This window comes from Kogia breviceps, chromosome 5 (genome assembly GCF_026419965.1).
Source record: "Kogia breviceps isolate mKogBre1 chromosome 5, mKogBre1 haplotype 1, whole genome shotgun sequence".
Lineage (NCBI taxonomy): Eukaryota > Metazoa > Chordata > Mammalia > Artiodactyla > Physeteridae > Kogia > Kogia breviceps.
In genome coordinates this window covers 137,552,446-137,573,070 of record NC_081314.1, presented here as the reverse complement: position 1 = coordinate 137,573,070, position 20,625 = coordinate 137,552,446, and the positions used below count along the sequence as shown (strand labels likewise).

Below are 20,625 nucleotides of genomic sequence, written 5' to 3'. Positions count from 1 at the left end.
AGCCCAGATGAGGCTGCAAACCACAGAGTTCACATGGCTTCAGTCACTGGGGGCCACGTGGTGGTCTCTGGCCGCAGCACCCAGCAGCCCAGGTGCGCAGTTATGGAGAGGTTAGACAGGGGAATTGATGCAGGCGCGATGGAAGAATAGCGCAGGAGGGGAGGAACCGGAGGGCGTGAAGACAGATGCAGAGACGCAAAGTCAAAGGCCTGGATCCTGGTGAAGTCAAAAGAGGAAAGAGTAACTGAGGGCAAGAGTGAGAGTCTGGGAAGTGGTGGTCAGAGTGCAGTGTTCTGAGTTCACTGTTTCAGAGGTACTGCAGTTCCAAGGGGCATATGTGTCAGGAGTGGAGAAGAGCGTCAGCAGGGAAAAGACCTCAGGTTGTTGATGGGCTGACCACGTGGACTTCGATGTCGCCCAGAAAGATGGTAGGACCCGGCTTACCAGCTTGCTCTCTCCTTAGTCCTCGATGAATGGGTTCAAGAGACCAGAAGGATGGAGGCTGGAGATTACGGCAGCGAGCGGGGGTTGAGGCTGCTACGTACATTCGTGATGGCACAGCCTCAAAGAAATAGGCCTTTTTGTTCAGGGTTGGAAGATTGAGTTCTGCAATTGGAATTGGGTTGCAAGGGGCACCCTGACCCCACTTCCCAACCCTAAGGAGAGAGGAGGTGAGGAGGAGACCTCAGGGGAGAACCAACTCCCCCCTGTTGTGTATATGTCAGGTTGGGGGAGTAGGGGGACAGAGTAGCGAGGAGACTTCTGGGGAAGGTGTGTGACTGCGTGAGAGCCTGTCTCCTGCAAGGGCAGGACCCGAGTTGAGGGCACTGGGGCGCGGGCGGTGCCATTGGCGAGAAGGAAGGTTTGGAGGGAGAGCATTAAGCTTCCGAGTCAGCCAGCGCTGAGGCAGCTGCTCAGTGGAATATTGAAAGCTGTGGAGTCAGCCCAGCTCCAGGCGTTAGTCACACTGGCCTCCTGTTGCCCTGAAACAGAAGACTATCTTCAGTTACATTTCCCATAAGAGCGTTTGCGCTAATTCCGCTTTTATACGTATAAAATTTTTATATGTGCCCACACGCTTAACCTGTATATGTCTGCAGTGTCATAATGTTAAACGTGTTTACTTTATGTATATGACCCCTTAACGCCTAGGTTGGTGAAAAACAGTCGCTGAGAGAGTTAACGTGGTGGTGACTTGGCCGCCCTCTTGCGCTTTCTCAGGTGACGTTGATGACTACAGTGCTGAGATAGAGGAGCTCCTTCCTCAGCATCTCCAGCCGTCTTCCAGCTCGGGCCCTGGTGCTTCCCCAAGTTCTTCACCCCGGACCAGCCCCTGCCAGTCACCCACCATATCAGAGGGGCCTGTGCCTTCCCTTCCCGTGAGACCAAGCCGAGCCCCATCAAGAACACCTGGGCACCCAGCTTCACAAAGTGCGTATTTTACTTAAAGTTTTGTATGACTTGCCCTGGCTGATGCGTTTGATTTTAGGTGCTTAAGCCTCTGATGCCTTCGCCGCTCCTTTGGAGACCCATTTTTGTTTTAACTTTCATATCCATAGGCTAAAGTGTAGCATGTTTTCTGTGCATACAAAAGAGGAAACTTCTCAGATGGTAAGCCCTAAATGGAAGGGATACTCATCACTGTCACTAGAAGAGAATTTTTCCTAGTTCTTTTTCTATGTGGCCAGCCTTGTCCATACCTTTTCATTGATTATTTTCTATCGTTATAGTCAGAACCCATAACTATTCGGGCTTAACTCTCCATCTGTATATTACCTAAATTGTAATATGAAGCAGAAAGAGGCAAGATACATTTTTTGAATTCAACTTGATAGTCATGACTCCTCCAAAGTTGGAAGATTGGTCTCTGGCGGTTGTTACGTTACGTGGTTTAGCACTGTTCCATGCTAACCAATGTCTTCAGAAAATACCTTCCATTTCATAAACTTCTCTAGCTCGCCCATGCTACTCTTAGAGGACTGGCTTCATTCAGTAAATTCAAGATAAGCCAGGGTATAGAGAGAAGAGACACCCTTTTCTTTTTCTTCTCTCTATTGGCCGGTAGACTGCAAATGACTTAACTCACACAGTACTTCATGCCATCTTTTTTTAAAAATAATATAACCACTGTCTCTTTTTTTTTCGGGTGCCTTGGATCTTCGTTGTCGTGCACGGGCTTTCTCTAGTTGCAGCGAGCAGGGGCTATTCTTCTTTGCGGTGCGCGGGCTTCTTTTGTTGTGGAGCACAGGCTCTAGACACGTGGGCTTCAGTAGTTGCGGCACGCGGGCTCGGTAGTTGCAGCTCGCGGGCTCGGTAGTTGCGGCTCGTGGGCTCTAGAGCACAGGCTCAGTAGTTGTGGCGCAAGGGCTTAGTTGCTCCACGGCATGTGGGATCTTCCTGGACCAGGGCTCGAACCCATGTCCCCTGCATTGGCAGGCGGGTTCTTAACCACTGCGCCACCAGGGAAGCCCCCTTTGTGCTGTCTTAATAGGGCCGCTCGATAAATCCCCTTCAGCACCTGGGGCCTGGGTAAGAAGTCCACAGAGAGCTAGCCTGATTGCTCTCATGGTACCAAAGGGTAATGTAGTAGCAGAACTGCGTATGTTATTGATACCAGAAATGTGTGTCATTACACCGTAGTACAAATTTAAAAATTAGTAAACTAATTTATCATTCGTGTATAGAAAGTACCTCTGTGCTCACATCCACCTGGAACGTGATCCTCTTACCTCAGGTACTTCTTCGGTAGGTTCTCCTGTTGACACTCTGCTAGCAGCACAACTGCAGCAGAAGGATTCTTCCCAGCCCCTGGAACCCAGGCGGCCTCCCCCTCCCCGCCCGGTTGCTCCTCCTGCGCGTCCAGCGCCCCCACAAAGACCGCCTCCGCCTGCAGGTAACGAACCATTCTATTTCCTTTTTTGCTCGATTTAAAACCTCCCTCCACTCTGTTTACAAATGTTTTGCATGTTTCGAACTTCTAGCTTCTAGATTTTACTGTTTTTCTGTCACTGGTGCTACTTCCTCAGTTTTTCTCTAAAAAATGTGGTGGGTGTGACAGAACAGGGAAAAATATTGTTTCTCAACTAGATTCCTGTAACATGTTTTCAGAGCTGACCTTTTCCAAGTGTGAGAGAAGGGTTTGTTTTGTTTTTGCTAATGGGGTTGTACTGATTTCTATAAAATGCATGATTAGAACTGAAGAACATACATATACTTATTTACTATAAAGTTTTATATATTTGTTTAAATGTTCTTTTAAAATAAGTATAATGTTGTTTCTATTTAGAAGCATTTGCGTTACATAATAGCTTTTCTATAGCGCCAGAACATGAATATCTGGTTTCTACATGATATTTGACATCGTGACTACTATTAGTAAATCCTTGACATTTCAGTTCTTTATTTAATGTCGTTTCCTTTCTGCTGCACATTCTCTTATGAACCATAAGGGTCTAGGAGTCCTGCACCTACTAGAAAAGAATTTGGAGGTAACCATTTATATTTGTTATAATGTATGGATCTTGGTTCATTAATTTTTTTGGAGTTTGATTCCTATAACTGAAAGACATTTTAGGTTTGTTTGATAAAAGTCCAAATGAATGACATTTATATGCCAAGTTAAAAATAGCTCCAAACTTCCATTATATCCCTGTTAAGTAAAAGATTAGAGCTTGGTTTTATTAGTGAATAGAATTAACAAGAGCTTCCATTTCCCAGATAGAGGTGAATTACTCATCAAGGCCTGATACACTTTTTCTTAACAAATACAGTCAATTTGGTTACAAAGATTTAATTCCCCCAAATCATACTACTTTCAAAAGTGATTCAGGCACAGTGAATCTAGAATGTTTCCCAAGTATTTGATTATATTAGATTGTATTAGAGCTCTAGTACATTCCCTTGCCAATAGCCTGTGGGTTAGCAAAGTGTCCTAGAAATGCAATTTGAAGTTAAAATAATTATCTGAAATATAGCTTTCATTTTGCATGGCTTTATCATAACTTGTCATAACATTCATGCCTCATTTTTAAAATGTAAGAACAATTTTCTTTTATATATTTCAGTAAGGAAATTCCTACTAACACATGGGTCACTTTTTGTTAAACGTGTAGTTTACTTGGTTTACATGAGAACTCTCACAGAGCGTAGTTGGAGGTATACATTTGACAAGCTTATTTAATCTAATTCTCAGGAAAGGCTGAGGCAAGATACCTCAGTCCCACAGAAGAGCTTTTACAAATCCAGTTTTAATATCATTAAGGCTCACTATACACCTGCAGTTGATCTCTTTCTACTCTAGCTGCCTAAGGACATTGCGGACACCGACTCATGTGTTGTTACAGATTGACTTTGCTGTGTGTAGATTTTAATGACTTTGTTTAATAAGGGTAGCAAAGTTACTTCAGCACGGCAGCTTCTGCAAGATACTGCTGGAGTATAACTTTTCCATTGACTTACAGAAAACATTAATTTTTCCCGTTTCAAAATTGTGCTTTTATTTATAGTTATAATAGACTTTTATTTATTTTCTCCTTTAATTAGGAAAATAATCTATAGAAAATAAGTTGTTAAATAAATAAATTTGTGAAAAGTTATACATGTTAGCAACTCAGTGGCTTACTTAGAAATCTGATTTAATTTTTAAAAATCGCTTCTCTTCACAATTCTTTTGTAGACAATGTTCGCAGTGTATTTTTTTTAACCCTATAAACCAATAGCTGCTTGAAGGCAATAAGCTGAGAGAAAGTAATTACCGTACTTTTAGTTTTTTTTTTTTTAAATAATGCATTGAAAACTAACTCCTAAGAGACTAATATAGTCTCAGAGATTTCATATGAAATTAGAACTTTAAGATTTTTGTTCCTTTTTGACTGGCAAATATTGGAGCTTTTCTTAGTGATTTAACTCTGAATATAAAGAAAGAGATGATCATAAAGCAAAGGCTTTCATTACACCTATTTTTCAATTCCCTACTACTAGTAATGTCAGATATAAAAAGCAAACTGTCCTTCTCTTTCATTCTAACTGTGGAAAGGGCCAGACTCAGGTTTGGGCCAGGCATCTAAAGTCACTTTGGTTTGTATTGATATCTTTGAAGACATTTAAAACAGTGAAAGAACTTTTTTGCAAAAGTAAGATTAACTCAGAAATTGTTTTGTGTGCCTGCCTTTCATTCTGTGCTACGGGCCCTGAACAATATACAGCTTCTGTTCTTTCTCTAAAAAGGTATTGGAGCCCCTCCCAGTCCTGGGGTAGCTAGGCGAGAGATGGAAGGTAACAAGACTTTTGCATCATAGAAATGGATCTCTCGTCTTATTTCTAAATGTCAGCCCCTCCAGTGTTTAAAGGCATACCAAATCTTTTCTTGGTCCAACTGTAAGCTCCCCCTCCCATCCTTATGTATACCTTGTAACTTTGTATTTTTTTTCTCTTTCCACTCTGTATTGTATATAGTTTCTAACGGCTGTCCATTTAATTTCCCCACAATTCTCATGTTGTTTTGCACTCTGTGTTGTATATATTTCATATATCCTTTGGATGTGAAATTATTGTACAATGTTATTTTAAGAAGAATGCCTTCAAAATTCTTTTCAGAATAAGTCAAATGCTTAGAAATGTACTATACTAACTCCAGAGTTTTAAAAATTAATAATTGTAATTAAACCTTATTAATTCAGGTCCAAGAATATAGTATTTTTTGGATGATTTCAGATAACAGAAATGTTTTAATGTGTAATGACGCTGAACTAAATTTGCATAAAAGGCTATAAAAACTAGAAGCCATTCCTTGAGATTATAGTTCTTAAAAAGCTGATGGATTTCATACAGCAATCACACTTGAATGAATTTCCTTTCAAAAAGAATAAATATGAGATGCAGGCCTCAATAGTGCCCCCTACTCCTTTTGGCCCCCAAAGTAGTTTATTTCATTTCATCCTTTTACTACCTTTCTGATGAGTTTGGACCATAGTTTAACATTGTCTTGCATAAGGCAGATAGTTGGTAATAAGTCGTGCCTCCTGTCTTCTACCTTCATCATAGGAGTTTGCTATAGAAATCCCACAGATCTCATAGTGAGATTCCTTTATCCGTAATGACATCTACAGCGTGAAGCCCTGAAGCAGTGCCATTAGGTGCCTCTTGGTGCGACTCGGAAAATGTAGTGCCGTCTGTCTGCTCCAGAGCTGTTTGTCCACCAAGCTCTGGGAGACAGCGGGGCTGCATCTGCTGACCATCCCCCTAAGCTGACCACGTGTTTTCAAGGTTCACAGGAGAGAGCTCTGTCGGGATAGTCACCTTAAAAGTGACCTTCTGAATGAGGTATCAGGCCAAGTGCTAAGCTGGCTCCCATGAATGTCACTCTCAGTATCCTAATTTTTCTCTTTTGGGGGATATTTCCTTCAGAGCTGATAATACCCTTCATCATTATCTAAAGCAAAGTACTTCTGTTTCCACCTCATGCCCCCATTTCTGCTGGTAATGAAACAGAACAGCCAGCCAATGTTATGCAATATGGCTTGATTATTTACTTACGACTAATTTTTTTTTCCTTCCTGCTTCAAAGCACCCAAAAGCCCTGGAACGACACGGAAAGATAATATAGGTAAAAACACTTGAATTCAGCTTAACCTTAAAACTGGACCATGAATAGACACTTGGGATATAAGTACATGGTTTCTTGTTTCTTTCTTTTTTAAAAAAACTGAAATACATGGTGCGATGTCTTTGTTGCAGGACGCAGCCAGCCTTCACCTCAAACAGGACTCACAGGCCCAGGACCTGCTGGGTACAGTACAGCCAGACCGGTAGGCAGCACCTCGCCTGGGAGCCGGGATGTCTAGGTTCTAGGTCCCAGTTTGCGGCTAATGACATGTGTTATCTTGAAGAAATCATGGGGCCCATGAAGGCCCCAGTTTCCTCAACTCTAAAATGGGGAATTGCACTTGACGCTCTCCAAGGTACCTTTCGACCCTAAGAGTATTTTAACATCCTCTTCAAAAGTAACGAAACATACTTCCTTATTTGAATAAAAGTGATACAATTAAGTAATTACAGTCGCTACATAACTATCTTAGAATCTCTATATGAGGAAGTGATGTTTTGGGGCAGCTTTTTATATTATCTGGGTAATTCTTCAATCAGAAGGATTTTAAAATTAGATTTCAGAAAACCCGTTTATGATAGTGGGTCAGCTAAAACTGGTTCTAAAGGTCTCAAAAGCAGGAGCGCAGATGGCATCGCAGTGCTTTTCCCTGTGTTGTGAATCTGGGGTTTTCTGCGCGTTTATCAATGTTCTCTTACACACAGAATTATCCTCTTATTCACCCAAGTGAAAGCTTTTTCTGGGATAGAACAAGTAACTTAAAGGGGAAAAAAAAGAAAACAGAAACCAGGCTCAGTCTAGTGGAGCCTGGGACTGTGGGGAGGCCTCCAGCTGAAGAGTAAGAAGTGGGAACTGTGACTGTAACTGGAAATGAAGAAGCTTCTGCTGATGAAACTACTTTTAATTTCTAAGAAATCCTCATAAGATTTATAAGATGGAAATACTTCGTTCTTTCTCTTGTAGCTTTCTATTTAACATCCAACCTAAAGGCCTTTTTCTACATATAACATCACACTCCAAAGTAAAATGTCAGTGGAATATACCTAAAGAGAGCCACTACCCACTCTCCTTTTTTCCAAAGAAGGGGAAATTGCTATCCATCGATTCTACCACTTCGCACAAAGTACTTTCTTTATTTAATACTGTAAGAATAGGGAAGGAAAGTCAGAATTTTGTGAGATAACATTCATAACAACATTCACATTTTGCTTAAAATAAGGAGTATTGGGGGCTTAAAGTCTTCAGCAAACGTGTGAAAACAGAAAAGACATTTTTCACCAGTGTGTCTTCCAGTGTATTTATTTTAGCATGTCGAGTAAGCCACTCAGGAGGTTTTACATCTGTGTTTTAAAAAAAAGACCTCGGCATGGTTCTTCATAAGCCACTCAGTTACACAGTGTATGTCCCTCTCCACGTCCTCATGACCTGTGATACCATCCCTGTCGCCCGTTAAGGCAGCATTGCACAGGATGAAGAGCACGGCCCTGCAGCGGGTCGGACCTGAGTCTGGCTCCCGGCTCCACTTTCTAGCTCTGTGGCTTTGGGAAAGTTGTATACATTTCTTCATCTTCATTTATAACAGACATGATAAAAGAATACCTACCTCTGAGGGCCATTTGGACAATGAAATGGAAATGCCTACACAGTGCTTAATTAACACAGCGCCTGGCACATAGTAAATAGTGGAAAATAAAAAGGAAGATTTTTAAAACGTATTGACGATGTGGCTATAAATAGAGAGACATTAAAATGACAAGAGGCTGAGGAAATGAGATGAGATGCAAAAGCAGATATTTCCACCAAATCTTATCTGTTGAAAATAAGTAAATATCTCAACGGTTACGTTTTCCACTTTCAGATTATTCCACCCCGTGCCGGAGTGATCAGCGCCCCCCAGAGCCATGCTCGGGTGTCTGCTGGAAGACTGACTCCTGAAAGCCAAAGCAAACCATCAGAAGTGCTCAAAGGTAGGCCCTGTATTAGAAGCAGCAGTGCCGTCTGTACTCTTTCCCTTTTTCTTTTTCTTTTTCTTTTCTTTTCTGCAGTCTCTCGCTTTTTACAACTTACTCAAATTGGGATAGCCTTCTGTCTTTCTTTATGCCACAAGAAATGAGGCTACTTGGGGCCAGGGGTGGGCGGGACAGGGACGAGAATCCCTTACATTTCACTAAAGGAAGGAAGGATAAAAAGTGCTTTTCTAGAAAGCACCTAACATCTGGAAATGCCTTTTTTTAGGGCCAGCTCTTCTTCCTGAACCACTGAAGCCTCAGGCCGCCCCTCCCGTGCAGCCTTCTCTGGCCGCGCCGCCGCTGGTTCAGCCGATGCGGGAGCCTCTGGTCCCGGTGGCCACGCCTACGCCTCCGGCCGCCCCGCAGCCGCCCCCTCGGAGCCGGTCCTCCCACAACTTGCCTTCCGAGCCGTCGGTGCAGCCGCAGGTAAGTCCCGCCAGCCGGCAGGTCATCGTCTGGACGCTTCTGTGCGGCTTTTGCCTTAGTTTTTGTTTTGTTGTTTTTCTGTTTTTCTTTTCTTATTGAGGGATATTTGATGCCTTTGGTATAGTCTTCGAACATGCTTATTTTAATTATTAGCTTAAGAAATAAGCAAATATGAGGTTCACTTTTAAAAACTGTTCGTCTTTTGGTAGTAATAGCATGTTCAGATATGACTTCAACAGGCGAATGTCATGGGACATCTCAAACCAGTTACACAACAGATGCATGGTTTGGCTGTTTGAGGTTTGGGGTTTTTGTCTGTCTGTCTGACCTGTGGCCTGGATCAAGGGTTCTCAGAGAGTGACCCTAGGTTAGGTTAGGGGTCTTTAAGGAATTCCAAGCAGCTCCCAGGCTGTTTTATCTTGTTAATGTTTAAAGTGTTGGTGACTTTCTGTTTTTTTAATGCATAATTTACTTTGGATAGTTAATGAATTAGGATGGACAATAATCATTTATTTTCTTATTGCTCACAGTTAATAAATTAGTTTCGGCTTTTACTTCCTGGAGAGAGAGGCAGTCAGATCAGTCCTGGCCATTGGCAGTAGAGTTCATTTCCAGTCATCCTGTTATTCCTCCAGGTGCCGCACAGCTGGCGCTTTGCCGGGGTGGAGCTGGCTCCAGGCTTCCTCAGGGATCTCTGACAGTTTCAGACACTATTGGGTCAGTTTAGAAGTTTGGGGCGTGCAGCAGCAGGCTTATTCACCAAAGTAAAAACCATCAAAATAATGTTACCTCATGAGTGTCACACAGAAAACAGTGCCATTGCACTGGTGAGGATGCTGAAGATGTCTAATAATTGTAGAAATCCTTCCAACAATAAATATCCATGATTTTCTCTCTGCCAATCGGCTTTTAGTGCATCATGAATTTTTCTTGTGAGGGGTACTATTGTTTTTGTTTTTGTTTTTTTTTGTGGTACGCGGGCCTCTCACTGCTGTGGCCTCTCCCATTGCGGAGCACAGGCTCCGGACGCGCAGGCCCAGCGGCCACGGCTCACGGGCCCAGCCGCTCCGCGGCACGTGGGATCTTCCCGGACCGGGGCACGAACCCGTGTCCCCTGCATCGGCAGGCGGATTCTCAACCACTGCGCCACCAGGGAAGCCCTGTATTTTTTTTTTAATGTAATTGGAGGGCAAGAAACTTTCAAAGTAGCCGTATCTTAGAGCTTTGTATGACTGTTTTAGGACAGAAAGTGATCATGAATTTCATAGTAAAAGTGAACCCTGATTCCTAAAACTCTATAAATGTTTTCAGTATTGAAAGTAGGTATGGTACTCTGAACAACTTCAGAGAGAACACACTTCAAGTAAGATTGCAATTCTCAGTAGAAAGTCATCTTATGACACAGAAGTACTACAGGACGAATATTCCAATGACTGCCATGTATCATTTTCTTAGGTCATTTTTCAACTTGTTTTGCTTTCTGATTTTCATTGGAATGGGTGTGGTAATTTGGTGACAGACAGCAAGCCCATGCTTTGTATGTGGCTCGGTAGATTGTGTTCTTGACTCTTGTATTCTCTTCATCAAAACTATGAAAGATGTTTGTTTTAAACCTTCTTTTTGCCTCAATCACTGATACCAAATTCCTCTGCACATTATATACACAGACACACTTTTCTTTTGGGGGAGTGGGGTCTTGTTTCATGTGTAGACTGTCTTTGTGAAGGATCACAAAGTGGTTATTAGTTTCCTCCTTGGAGCTTACAATGCTGAGGGGCCAGAAGGAAAGGGAAGTATTTTACCTTTTGTGCCTTTTGAACTTTGAACCATAAGAATAATACCTACTCAAAAAATAATAGACATTTAAAAATTTTTAAATCTTCTGTAGTGGCTATAAGGTGAAAAGGATGAGATAGTAAAATATGACATTTGATATTTTGGTAATAATATGAAATAGTCTTAGAATTGAACACTTAGTAATTTTTACAAGTCTTTATCAGTTCTGCGAAAAATCTATAAGGTATTTGAAACATAAAAACACACATGACCCAGCTTTACTTTTTATTACTATTTAAGTGTCCTTTGATTCTATAATTCTATATAGAAAAGATTCTTCTAATTCATATGATTATACAACATGTTATATATCCTTTACGAAATGTGAAAGTGCCTCACCTCCCTGACTTCCAACATTAGTCATCTGATTATCAGCTAAAAACCAGAAGTCAGGAAGCCAGTGAGAAGTAAAATAACAGCATCATGGCTATACTATTAACGTGACTACTCACAGTGAGGGAAGAGACCAAGTAGAAAATCTCAGCATTCTGGATCAATTGAATACCATCCCCGTGTACCTTAGTATAAGCCCATTCCTATTTCCTATCCTGTGCCAAAGCTGATACATCAAGATCATCAGGAAAGCATTAAGTTCAGGAGTCTCATGTTTCATAGGCAGGAAACTCTAGTAATACTTAATATATTTTAGAATGGTGTCTCTCTAAATTGTCAAAGTGAGCTTTGGTATTTTAAAATAAGGTGAGCTTTAAATATTGGGGAAGATTTGCTCAAACTGTTCCTTGAGAATACTGTAATTTTTTTTAAAGTACTGCTACATTATGAAAAGATTATGATCTCATTTTTAAACAACAAAAATAGGATCCAGTTTCTTACCTTGTTGTACCTTCCAGCTCATAAATTATGAAGTGAATTAATGATAGTGTCACCCTTCAGAAAACCTGAGCAATATAGAACAAGCCTGGATCCTGACCATTTGTGAAATACCGTTGTTCACTTTTTTGCAAAGTGATGCCATTTTGTACATTTTCTCTAATGATGATAAACCCACAGACTATCTTAAGGCTGTGTCCTACTCTTCTGGGGCTGCCGTAACAAAATACCATAAACTGGGTGGCTCAAACAGTAGAAATTCGTTTTCTCACAGTTCTGGAGGCTGGAAGTCGGAGCTCAAGATGCCACCGTGGTTGGGTTCTGGGCTGTTTTCCTGGCTTGCAGACAGCTGCCTTCTTGCTGTGTGCTCACATGGCCTTTCCTCGGTGCTTGCACGAGGAGAAAAAGAGCAAAGCCCTCTGGTGTGTCTCCGCCTAAGGGTGCTAATTCCATTGTGAGGGCCCCACTCCCATGACCTCGTCTTAACCCCAGTTATACCTCCCAAAGGCCCCATCTCCAAAGACCATCACTTTGTGGGTTAGGGCTTTCAACATATGAATTTGGGGTGGGGGGCAACACAAACATTTCCTCCATAACAGGCTGCTTCACATATTTTAGGGCTTCCAAACCCTGTTTGGGATATTATTTTTCCAATAACCACTTTGAACTAGTTAGTAATCAACCTCAGACAAAATTAAAGTTTGAATACTGATTCAACAATACAGTTTTCATTCCAAATGACACAAGAAATTGGAATTGTCTCTTGATCTTATGCTGCAACCTGCAAATATCACTGCTCTTGGATTTTGTATATAATATAGAAATAAAAGTGTTTTGAAGGCTGAATTGTTAGGGTTGTTGGTTGGTCTCCGATTGTCCTCCTAACTCTTTCCTTTGATGTCTGTGTTCCCTTTCTCAAAGCAGGAGCAACCGTCAGGGTAACAGGTATTGGATTATTTCTCAATCTTATATGTGCTTTTCATCCGTCTTAGCACATTAGATGTATGAATCCTTTGCTTCATACATCTAAATTTTCACTCATTTTAAAAACCACCTGTCCACATTAATAAATTCTATTATCATACCATAAAACCTGCTTTTTTTGCTTAGTATTTTGAATTTTTAGGAACCATTTTAGTTCTTGCTAATGCTTTCCCATTTTTTTTTGCTTTGTTTTTTACAAAAATTAACAAGACTAAGAAGTTTAACTTCCAGAAGGTAAGCTTTAGGTATATAGAAGTGTATCTGGCAAAACGAAAAAGGTTCTTGGTTTTAACAATGGCATAATTACATAAATACAAAATTCAATATTTTTTCTTAGATTTCTTTTGGGAAATTAAAAAAAAAAATAATTTTAGTGGCACAATTCTTTTTCGTAAGGAAGAATTGATGATTTACAAAGATGAAAGTTAACGTAGCAGGATTGTTGAAGGGCCTTTCCAACACCCTTCTCTGTAAAAATACCATCGTCATTAATCATCACAAATCCCGCTTAGATGTATATAAATTAATTCTAATGCAATGAATGATGGTGTGGCTCTCATTATAATTTCAAGTCTGATTGGGCAAAATGATCCCGTTCCTATCAAATTACCCTTTAACTTATTTTGAAAGAAAAATTTCAATATGTGAAAATAAAGATATTTAAATGGATAGCATTTATGTGGCAAGGGCCTACTATTCTAAGCTGTGCGAGCGTAAACTTACCTATAACGTCTACGTCGTGGACTCTTGTGTCTACCATGGGAGCGTTGGGGCCCAGGCCCAATCAAGTACTTCTGTTTTGTTACACGAACCATAAATAATCCAGACATTATTGGTAATGTAGAGCTAATTGTAATTTTATGACATCTATAAGAAATTTGTCTCTCAAGTACTTTAATACACTTAGAATACAGTTTAGAATCTGTGACATGTTTACTGTTCAGTTTTGTACAAATTTATTGCCACATTAAGTTTAAAGAAAAACATATTTGTTTACTCGATTATAAAGTATGTTCTAGATCAGTTGAATAAAACAGATACTAGAGAGTGATTCACTTAGGAAGTTATCCACACTGCCTCCTTTTGCAAATGAACAGCCTTCCCTATTCTTAAGCACCAAGTTACTGTTTCATAAGATGCAGTTACGTTTTATTGGGACTGCTGCTCTTTTTCTCAACATATTTCATGAATGTTTAGTTATTTGCTTTAACAACGATCTAAATTCATTTTGGGTCGTGCTCTGTTTTGTTACGTCGCAAGTCTTGAACTAAAATTCGCCCTCCCCTGTCCTTTTCAACCCAAAGGTTTGTTTTCTTACCTTTAATTTGGCATGAATATCCAAGTCATCTACCTAGTTTTAATAATTATGTAGATTTTTTAAAGTTATTAAAATGAAGTTCCTGATGAGCCAGTTTTCTCGTAAGGCCAGGCCCCCAGTTCTGTTACCCGTAGGGAACGTTGGCTGTGCTCAGTCCCACAGCCATGCTCCACTCCAGCCCGCTTCTTTGTGAAGTAGGCACACAGGGCAGATTTTTCATGACGGTGAAGTAATTCCGACCCCTCCTCCTGCCAGTTCACAGCCAACTCTGTCACGTAGAGAGGACTGTGCACCCTCTGGGCACAGCTTCATTTTGGTTTAAGAATTAATATACCAAATAAAAAATGGGACGCCCCCCACCACCCCGTTTTAAACAGTCATTGCATTTGATTGTTAACAAACGTATCTGTTTCGGAACGTTTTTACAAGATGAAGGACGGTCAATTAAGGAATACTGTCACATTACTCACAGAGTTTATCCTGCAAAGGAGAACTTACATTCAAAAGCAAAGAATGCTTTGGAAATTTATTTATCCAGGTAGAAAAGGAAAAGATGTGTTGTTTTCATCTGGTGAATACAAATATACTAATAAAATTAATTTGCATCCATAAAGTTGAATTTCCATATTTAAATCTCAATGAAAATATATTTAAAAGAACAGTGAAACCACATCATCATCATAGACGGGTGCTGGAAGTTTATTTATAGAGATTTCGCATAAGTTCTAAAGATGGATTTCTTCGGTTTGTGTGAACATCTGAGAGAACTGGGCACAAGCAAAAACTCATCTGCTAATGCGGCTTTTTTGTAAAGTTTTCCGCTTTACCTTATCAATACTTGCATGGATAAAATGAGCTCTGATTAACAAAAGGACTTATTTCTTTAGTAGGGAGGTTTTTAAAAATAATATTTTAGCTGTGTTATCCTACTTAAACCACCAGAGTGACAAGCCACACAAAGCTGCTTTTTATTTTCTAAATTTGTATACTCCCCTGCCCCCCAAATGAAGAATAATTGAGACAGGAAGAATGGGGGTATTCAGAGTAACTGTATTGCTTTTTGGGTGATTATTCAGTGCTCTCTCTCTTCTCCAGGTAAAAACAAACGGGGTCTCCGCCCTCAGGCTGGACTCGCCATTAAAGACTGACCCATTTGAAGACCTGTCATTGAACCTGCTTGCTGTATCAAAGGCTCAGCCATCTGTTCAAACCCCAAACCGAAAGGGGTTGATTCCATTGCCTTCTGTAACCCCAAGTACCATGAATACTTTGAGTTCTGCAAGCTGCATGCCGACAATGCCTCCAATTCCAGCCCGGAGCAAATCCCAGGAAAACACGCGATGTTCTCCAAACCCATTCATTGAGAGCTCAGGCAGCACAAATCTTTCCACCGACAGGACTGCTGCTCCCAGAAACCCCTTTAGAGCTGAATCTCAAGACTCAGAGGCCACTTCGTGGTTCTCCAAAGAGGAGCCCGTCGCTCAGAGTCCTCTCCCTTCTCCGAAGCCTCTCGGACGGAACAGTAGCAAGCCTTCATCTTCACTGCATGGCTTTGAGGACAGTTTTGATCCGCGGGGCCCACCTACACTGAAAAGCAGCAACCCAAAAGGATGGGTAACGTTCGAGGAAGAAGAGGACTTTGGTGTGACAGGGAAGTCAAGGCCCACTTGTCCAGACCTACTGGGTGATCAGCCGAGTTCGTCTTCTGGCTCCAAGGTGACCTTTAGTGATGTCTGGAATAAAGGCACCAGTGTCTCTTTCTGTGTGTTGCCGGCAAGAAGACCACCTCCGCCTCCTGCCGCCCTGCTCCCGCCTGGCACCACCCCTCCAGCAGACCCTGGCACAGCCTTGGCCTCTAAGGCATCACCCACGCTAGACTTTACAGAAAGATAACGTTATACAGTAGAAAGCAGTTGTTTTTTTAGTTTTGGCAGGGTAGAGCCGAAAGAATTGGGCATTCGTTATTCATTATGTGCAATAAGTAATTGTTAAGTGCACTGATGTTGTCATGAAATACCACTATTTAATGTGTACAAAGTTGGAATATGTGTATATTGGAAATAAGGAAAAATCTTTCTCATTATTAACTGGAATTTTGGTGTGTTTCTGTTTGGATAAATACGAGACAGTAGAAGCCATAAAAAGTGCTCGGAACTACTTTAGAAAAGAGTCCTTATTCAGAAATTCTTTGTCAGTCTCCTTTACAGAATCTCAAAAAGCCCAAACGATTTCTAGCTGACATTACTGCCAGGCCCTTTTGTACTTGTTAAAAATTGGTATTTATAGATATTTACCAAAGAGCTGTCAAACTTATACTGAAACAGAATTTAGAAGGACATTGCTTAAAGAAACAAATATATGTGTATACACACAAATATATACACTTACATATTTGTAAAACACATAAATTCTAAATCAGACCAAATTTTTACCCCAAAATTCGAACATAGTTCTTTCAATATTTCATTATCTAAAGGATGGCTGAAAATGAAATTTGGACATTTCGTTACTTTTCTTTCTAAAACTAGAATGATCTCACTAGGGAACCAGAATCCACCACCGTTCCACACCCACCGGCGTCTGACACGCACACCGCGCACCCCCTTGTTACGTCCTACTCCAGCACGTCAGCCGGCTTTTCCGGGGGAGGAGCTTCTTGCAGCCAGAAGCGGCGTAGTGTGTGGTTACAGCCGGTCACGTGGACCGACTCTCTCCCCGCCCCCGCCCCCGCCCCGCCCCCGGCTCTTTGAAAGAAGCACGCGGGCCCGGGAAGTCGGGAAAGCACGTGCCACCAAGCTCAGTGAAAAGGGTTGGAGATTAACGTACACGAAGGCGTCCGCTGCCCACGGCCCTCGCGCGCCTCTCTTGCCTCCTCTGCTCGCTCTGGAAGTGGTGAGCCGGCCGCAGGCGCCGCCCGGGGTGGAACTGGGATCTACTCCTTGTGTGTTCTGTCCCTCTCGCGAGCTACACGACGCAACTGTGACGCTGCTTTACGTGTGTAGAGGCTACACCTCAGATTAGCTGTGGATTTCGTCTCCTGCACTGCCAATATGCAGCTGATCCTGCTTTAATTTTATGAAGACGTACACAGAATGTAGTATTTTGATACCATTGAGTAATCCTAATCAGAAAACTCCTCGAGCAGTAGTTTTGTTGTCAGTTTAAGTTAAGATTACCTTTACCCATTATATTCACGTTCCTTTTATACAAAGAGTTGTATATGTCGACTTAAATTACGTTGTCTGCATTTAACCTTTAAAGATGTGTATTAGCGGAATATCAGAAAAAAGAGTTCCTGGCTAAGAATACGTAAAATGTAAAAGCACAGCAAACTGCATCGCACTTAACCGCATAAAGCAAATCTGTTAGGAAAAAAAGCACTTTTCTAAATACTCAAATGTTATCAGAATACTATGTTTATAAAAGTAACCCTCTATTAACAGCCAGGATTTGCTGTTAGAAATAACTCGTGAGTTTTATATTGTGCTTTTTGGGGGGGGTTCTAATCATATCAGCAGTAGTATATTTTAAACAGCAGTATTACTATAAGCAGTGTGCTTCAAAATGTGAATTAACTTGTTGAAACTGTGGCTTTAACATTTATGTGATTAGTGTATATGGTATTCAATATTTGCTCTCCATTAGCAAAATAAGTCATTATAAACTTCACTAGTGCAGATTGCAGTTCTGTGAGCAATGTTTCCTATTGAATATAAACTACTGTCTAAAATATACATATCATGTAGCAGCTCAGCCTTTATCAGGAAATTCTACTTGGCAAGTTGCTGAAAAAGTGCACAAAGTTATGAAAGTTAAAGGTCTGCTGCAAATAACTAGCCACTATTCTGTGTATTATTAAAATATTTACCAGTTCTGTTAAAAGCAGAGCAGAAACTAGACACTAAGGGTCTCTTTGTGAATCCTTCATTCTCTATAGTAGATTGCTGTTTATATGGAAGAATTTTATTGCTTATGTGGCATACAGTATTTATAACTATATACTTTATAGAAGTACAGTATTAAAGTCAGTGGTATGTAAACACTCTGTACATATCCTGTGAAATGTGCTCTCATATGAAATAAATATACCTGTCTTTACCATATTGACTACTTTGCTCAAAAGGGAGGAATTTTTCTCAGCCATTTTCCTTGAACTTCATATATACGGGTTTGGTGACATTTGGGGATTACTTCTTGTTGTGTAATTGGGTATTTTAATTCAAGATCTTATTTTCATCCACTTCACTTCTCTATGTAATATTTCGGCTAAAGGTAAGAAGAAAGCTATTCTGAGATTACTAATCACCATTAAGAAGCCATGCACTTATTCTGCGAGAGAGGCCCTCGTGCAAAATCTTGTTGGCTCGAAAATAACAAGTGAAGCGTGAACGATGATTTTCTAACCCAGAGCAAGAGAAACAGCCTGGCGGGGGGGCGGTGTCAAGGAGAGGTGCAGAAGGGAAACAGGCGCAGGAGGAGCCAGGCAAAAGAAGAGACTGCCTTAAAAGACCCAAAGTAAGAGACCGAGGCCAGTAGTTCCTGTGACTATTGCCTTTTTTTCAGATTGCCATTTAAAACAATAACCTTGATTCTTAAATAGTTCAGTTACGTTCATTAACCTCCGATTAAGAAGTTACAGATACAGAATAATAGGCTTTGTAAAAAACTTTTTATTTTAAGGTAAATTTGTATGCAGTTATAAGAAATAATACAGAGAGATCCCAGTTTCCCCAAACTGGGAAACTACCTTTTACCCAGTTTCCTTCAGTGGCAACATTTTGCAAAACTACAGTACAATATACTACAACCAGGACATTCACAGTGACACAAGACCTTCCTATCACCACAAAAGATCATTCATGTTGCCCTTTTCCCACTCCCCTCCCATCCCATATGCCCCTCTCCTGTGTCCTCAACTTCTGGCAACCACTAACCTATTCTCCATTTCTACAATTTTGCCACTTCAGGAGTGTTATATAAATGGAATCGTGTAACTGTTTGGGATGGACTTCTTTTACTCAGCATAATTCTCTGGAGCTTCATCTGGATTGCATGTATCAATAGCTTATTCCTTTTTATTGCTGTGTATCAACAGTATTCCGTGGTATGGATGTACCACAATTGGGTTAAGCATGTGCCCATCCATTGAAGGATATCTGGGTTGTTGCAGTTTGGGGCTATTATAGATGAAGCCGCTATGAACATTCATCTCAGGTTTTTATGTGCACATAAGTTTTCATTTCTCTGGGATAAATGCCCAGGAGTGCAATTGCTGGGTCGTAGGGTGGTTGCATGCTTGGATTTTTTAGAACTGCCAAATTGTCTTCCAGAACGACTGTACCATTTAACATCCCCACCAGCAATTTATGAGTGATCCAGTTTCTCCTCATCCTTGCCTGCATTTGCTGTTGTTACTGTTTTTTACTTTAGCCATTTTGGTAGAAAATATTTCACTGTGGCTTTGTGTTTCCCTAATAGCTAATGGTAGTGAACATATTTTCATGTGATGTTTGCCATCTATCATCTTCTTTAGTGAAATATCTATTTGTGCCTTTTGTGCATTTTCTAAATAGATTGCTTTTTTTACTATCGTGTTTTGAGGGTTCTTTTTGTATGCTAGATACTCCACCTCTGTTGGATATGTGGTTTGCACATGTATCTCCCTGTCTGTAGCTTATCTTTTCAGCCTCTCCACATGATCCATAGCCAGATCCTCAGCCCCGCAGGTCCACATTTACAGCATGAGTGACTGACACAGGAAAACCAAACTCACAAACTCATGTATAAATCAAAATGCCAATTTAGTAATGTTAGAAAAGTAAGTCTGACCACATCGAGATTTCATGTGGAAATCTGGGAACTCATACACTGTTGGCGAGAGGGCAAACTGGCACATCAGTTCTGGAGAGCAATTTAGCAACATCCAGTAGAGCTCCTATATTCTATCACAACCAGTTAGACTTGGAGAGAAACTCTAGGACATGTGGAGCGGGATGTGCATTGTTTGTAAAGGTGAAAACTAGAAAGAAACTAACCAATCAAGAGGGGAATAGAGTGACATATTCATAGTGGAATACTATACAGCGGTGAAGTGAATGAAATATTAGTAAATCTCATTATGGAGCCATAAAGCAAGGTACAAAATAATACAGTATGACATTAGTTACATAAAATTTAAAACATGCAAAACAGGCCTTCCCTGCTGGCGCAGTGGTTGAGAGTCCGCCTGCCGATGCAGGGGATACGGGTTCATGCCCTGGTCCGGGAAGATCCCACATGCCATGGAGCGGCTGGGCCCGTGAGCCATGGCCACTGAGCCTGCGCGTCCGGAGCCTGTGCTCCGTAACGGGAGAGGCCACAACAGTGAGAGGCCCATGCACAGCAAAAAAAAAAAAAAAAAAACCAAAAAAACCCAACATGCAAAACAATATTCTCTATTCTTTAGGGATACATATGTGTGTTAATGGTATTTTTTAAAAAAATCTTCAATACAGTAAAAATGTGCTCTTTTCCTCCCTGGCTGCCTGATATCTAGCAGCCATCATGAATGCCCCATTAGTTATCTTTACCAGAGTGTTCACCACTAATGCAGTGCTTCAGCAGATACAGGTGGTCAT

The 20,625-nt window shown here is 41.0% G+C and overlaps 1 protein-coding gene across 20 annotated transcripts in view; it reads left to right on the top strand.

Annotated features, from left to right (window-relative positions):
• The window catches only part of SYNJ1 (synaptojanin 1), an 88,353-nt gene extending 70,242 nt beyond the window's left edge, over nt 1-18,111 (top strand). For 3 of the 20 annotated variants that reach the window (XM_067035016.1, XM_067035017.1, XM_067035015.1), the window contains 10 exons: nt 1,222-1,431; nt 2,750-2,893; nt 3,450-3,488; nt 5,227-5,274; nt 6,566-6,604; nt 6,736-6,806; nt 8,463-8,571; nt 8,840-9,039; nt 12,628-12,651; nt 15,104-18,111. In XM_067035016.1, coding sequence (XP_066891117.1) covers nt 1,222-1,431; nt 2,750-2,893; nt 3,450-3,488; nt 5,227-5,274; nt 6,566-6,604; nt 6,736-6,806; nt 8,463-8,571; nt 8,840-9,039; nt 12,628-12,648 — 881 coding nt within the window. In that variant the 3' untranslated portion in view covers nt 12,649-12,651; nt 15,104-18,111. Of the gene's footprint in view, nt 1-1,221; nt 1,432-2,734; nt 2,894-3,449; nt 3,489-5,226; nt 5,275-6,565; nt 6,605-6,735; nt 6,807-8,462; nt 8,572-8,839; nt 9,040-12,627; nt 12,652-15,103 lie in introns of all 20 variants that reach the window. The other 17 variants (XM_067035022.1, XM_067035021.1, XM_067035019.1 and 14 more) reach the window with 9 other exon arrangements.
• The last annotated feature ends 2,514 nt before the right edge of the window (nt 18,112-20,625 follow it).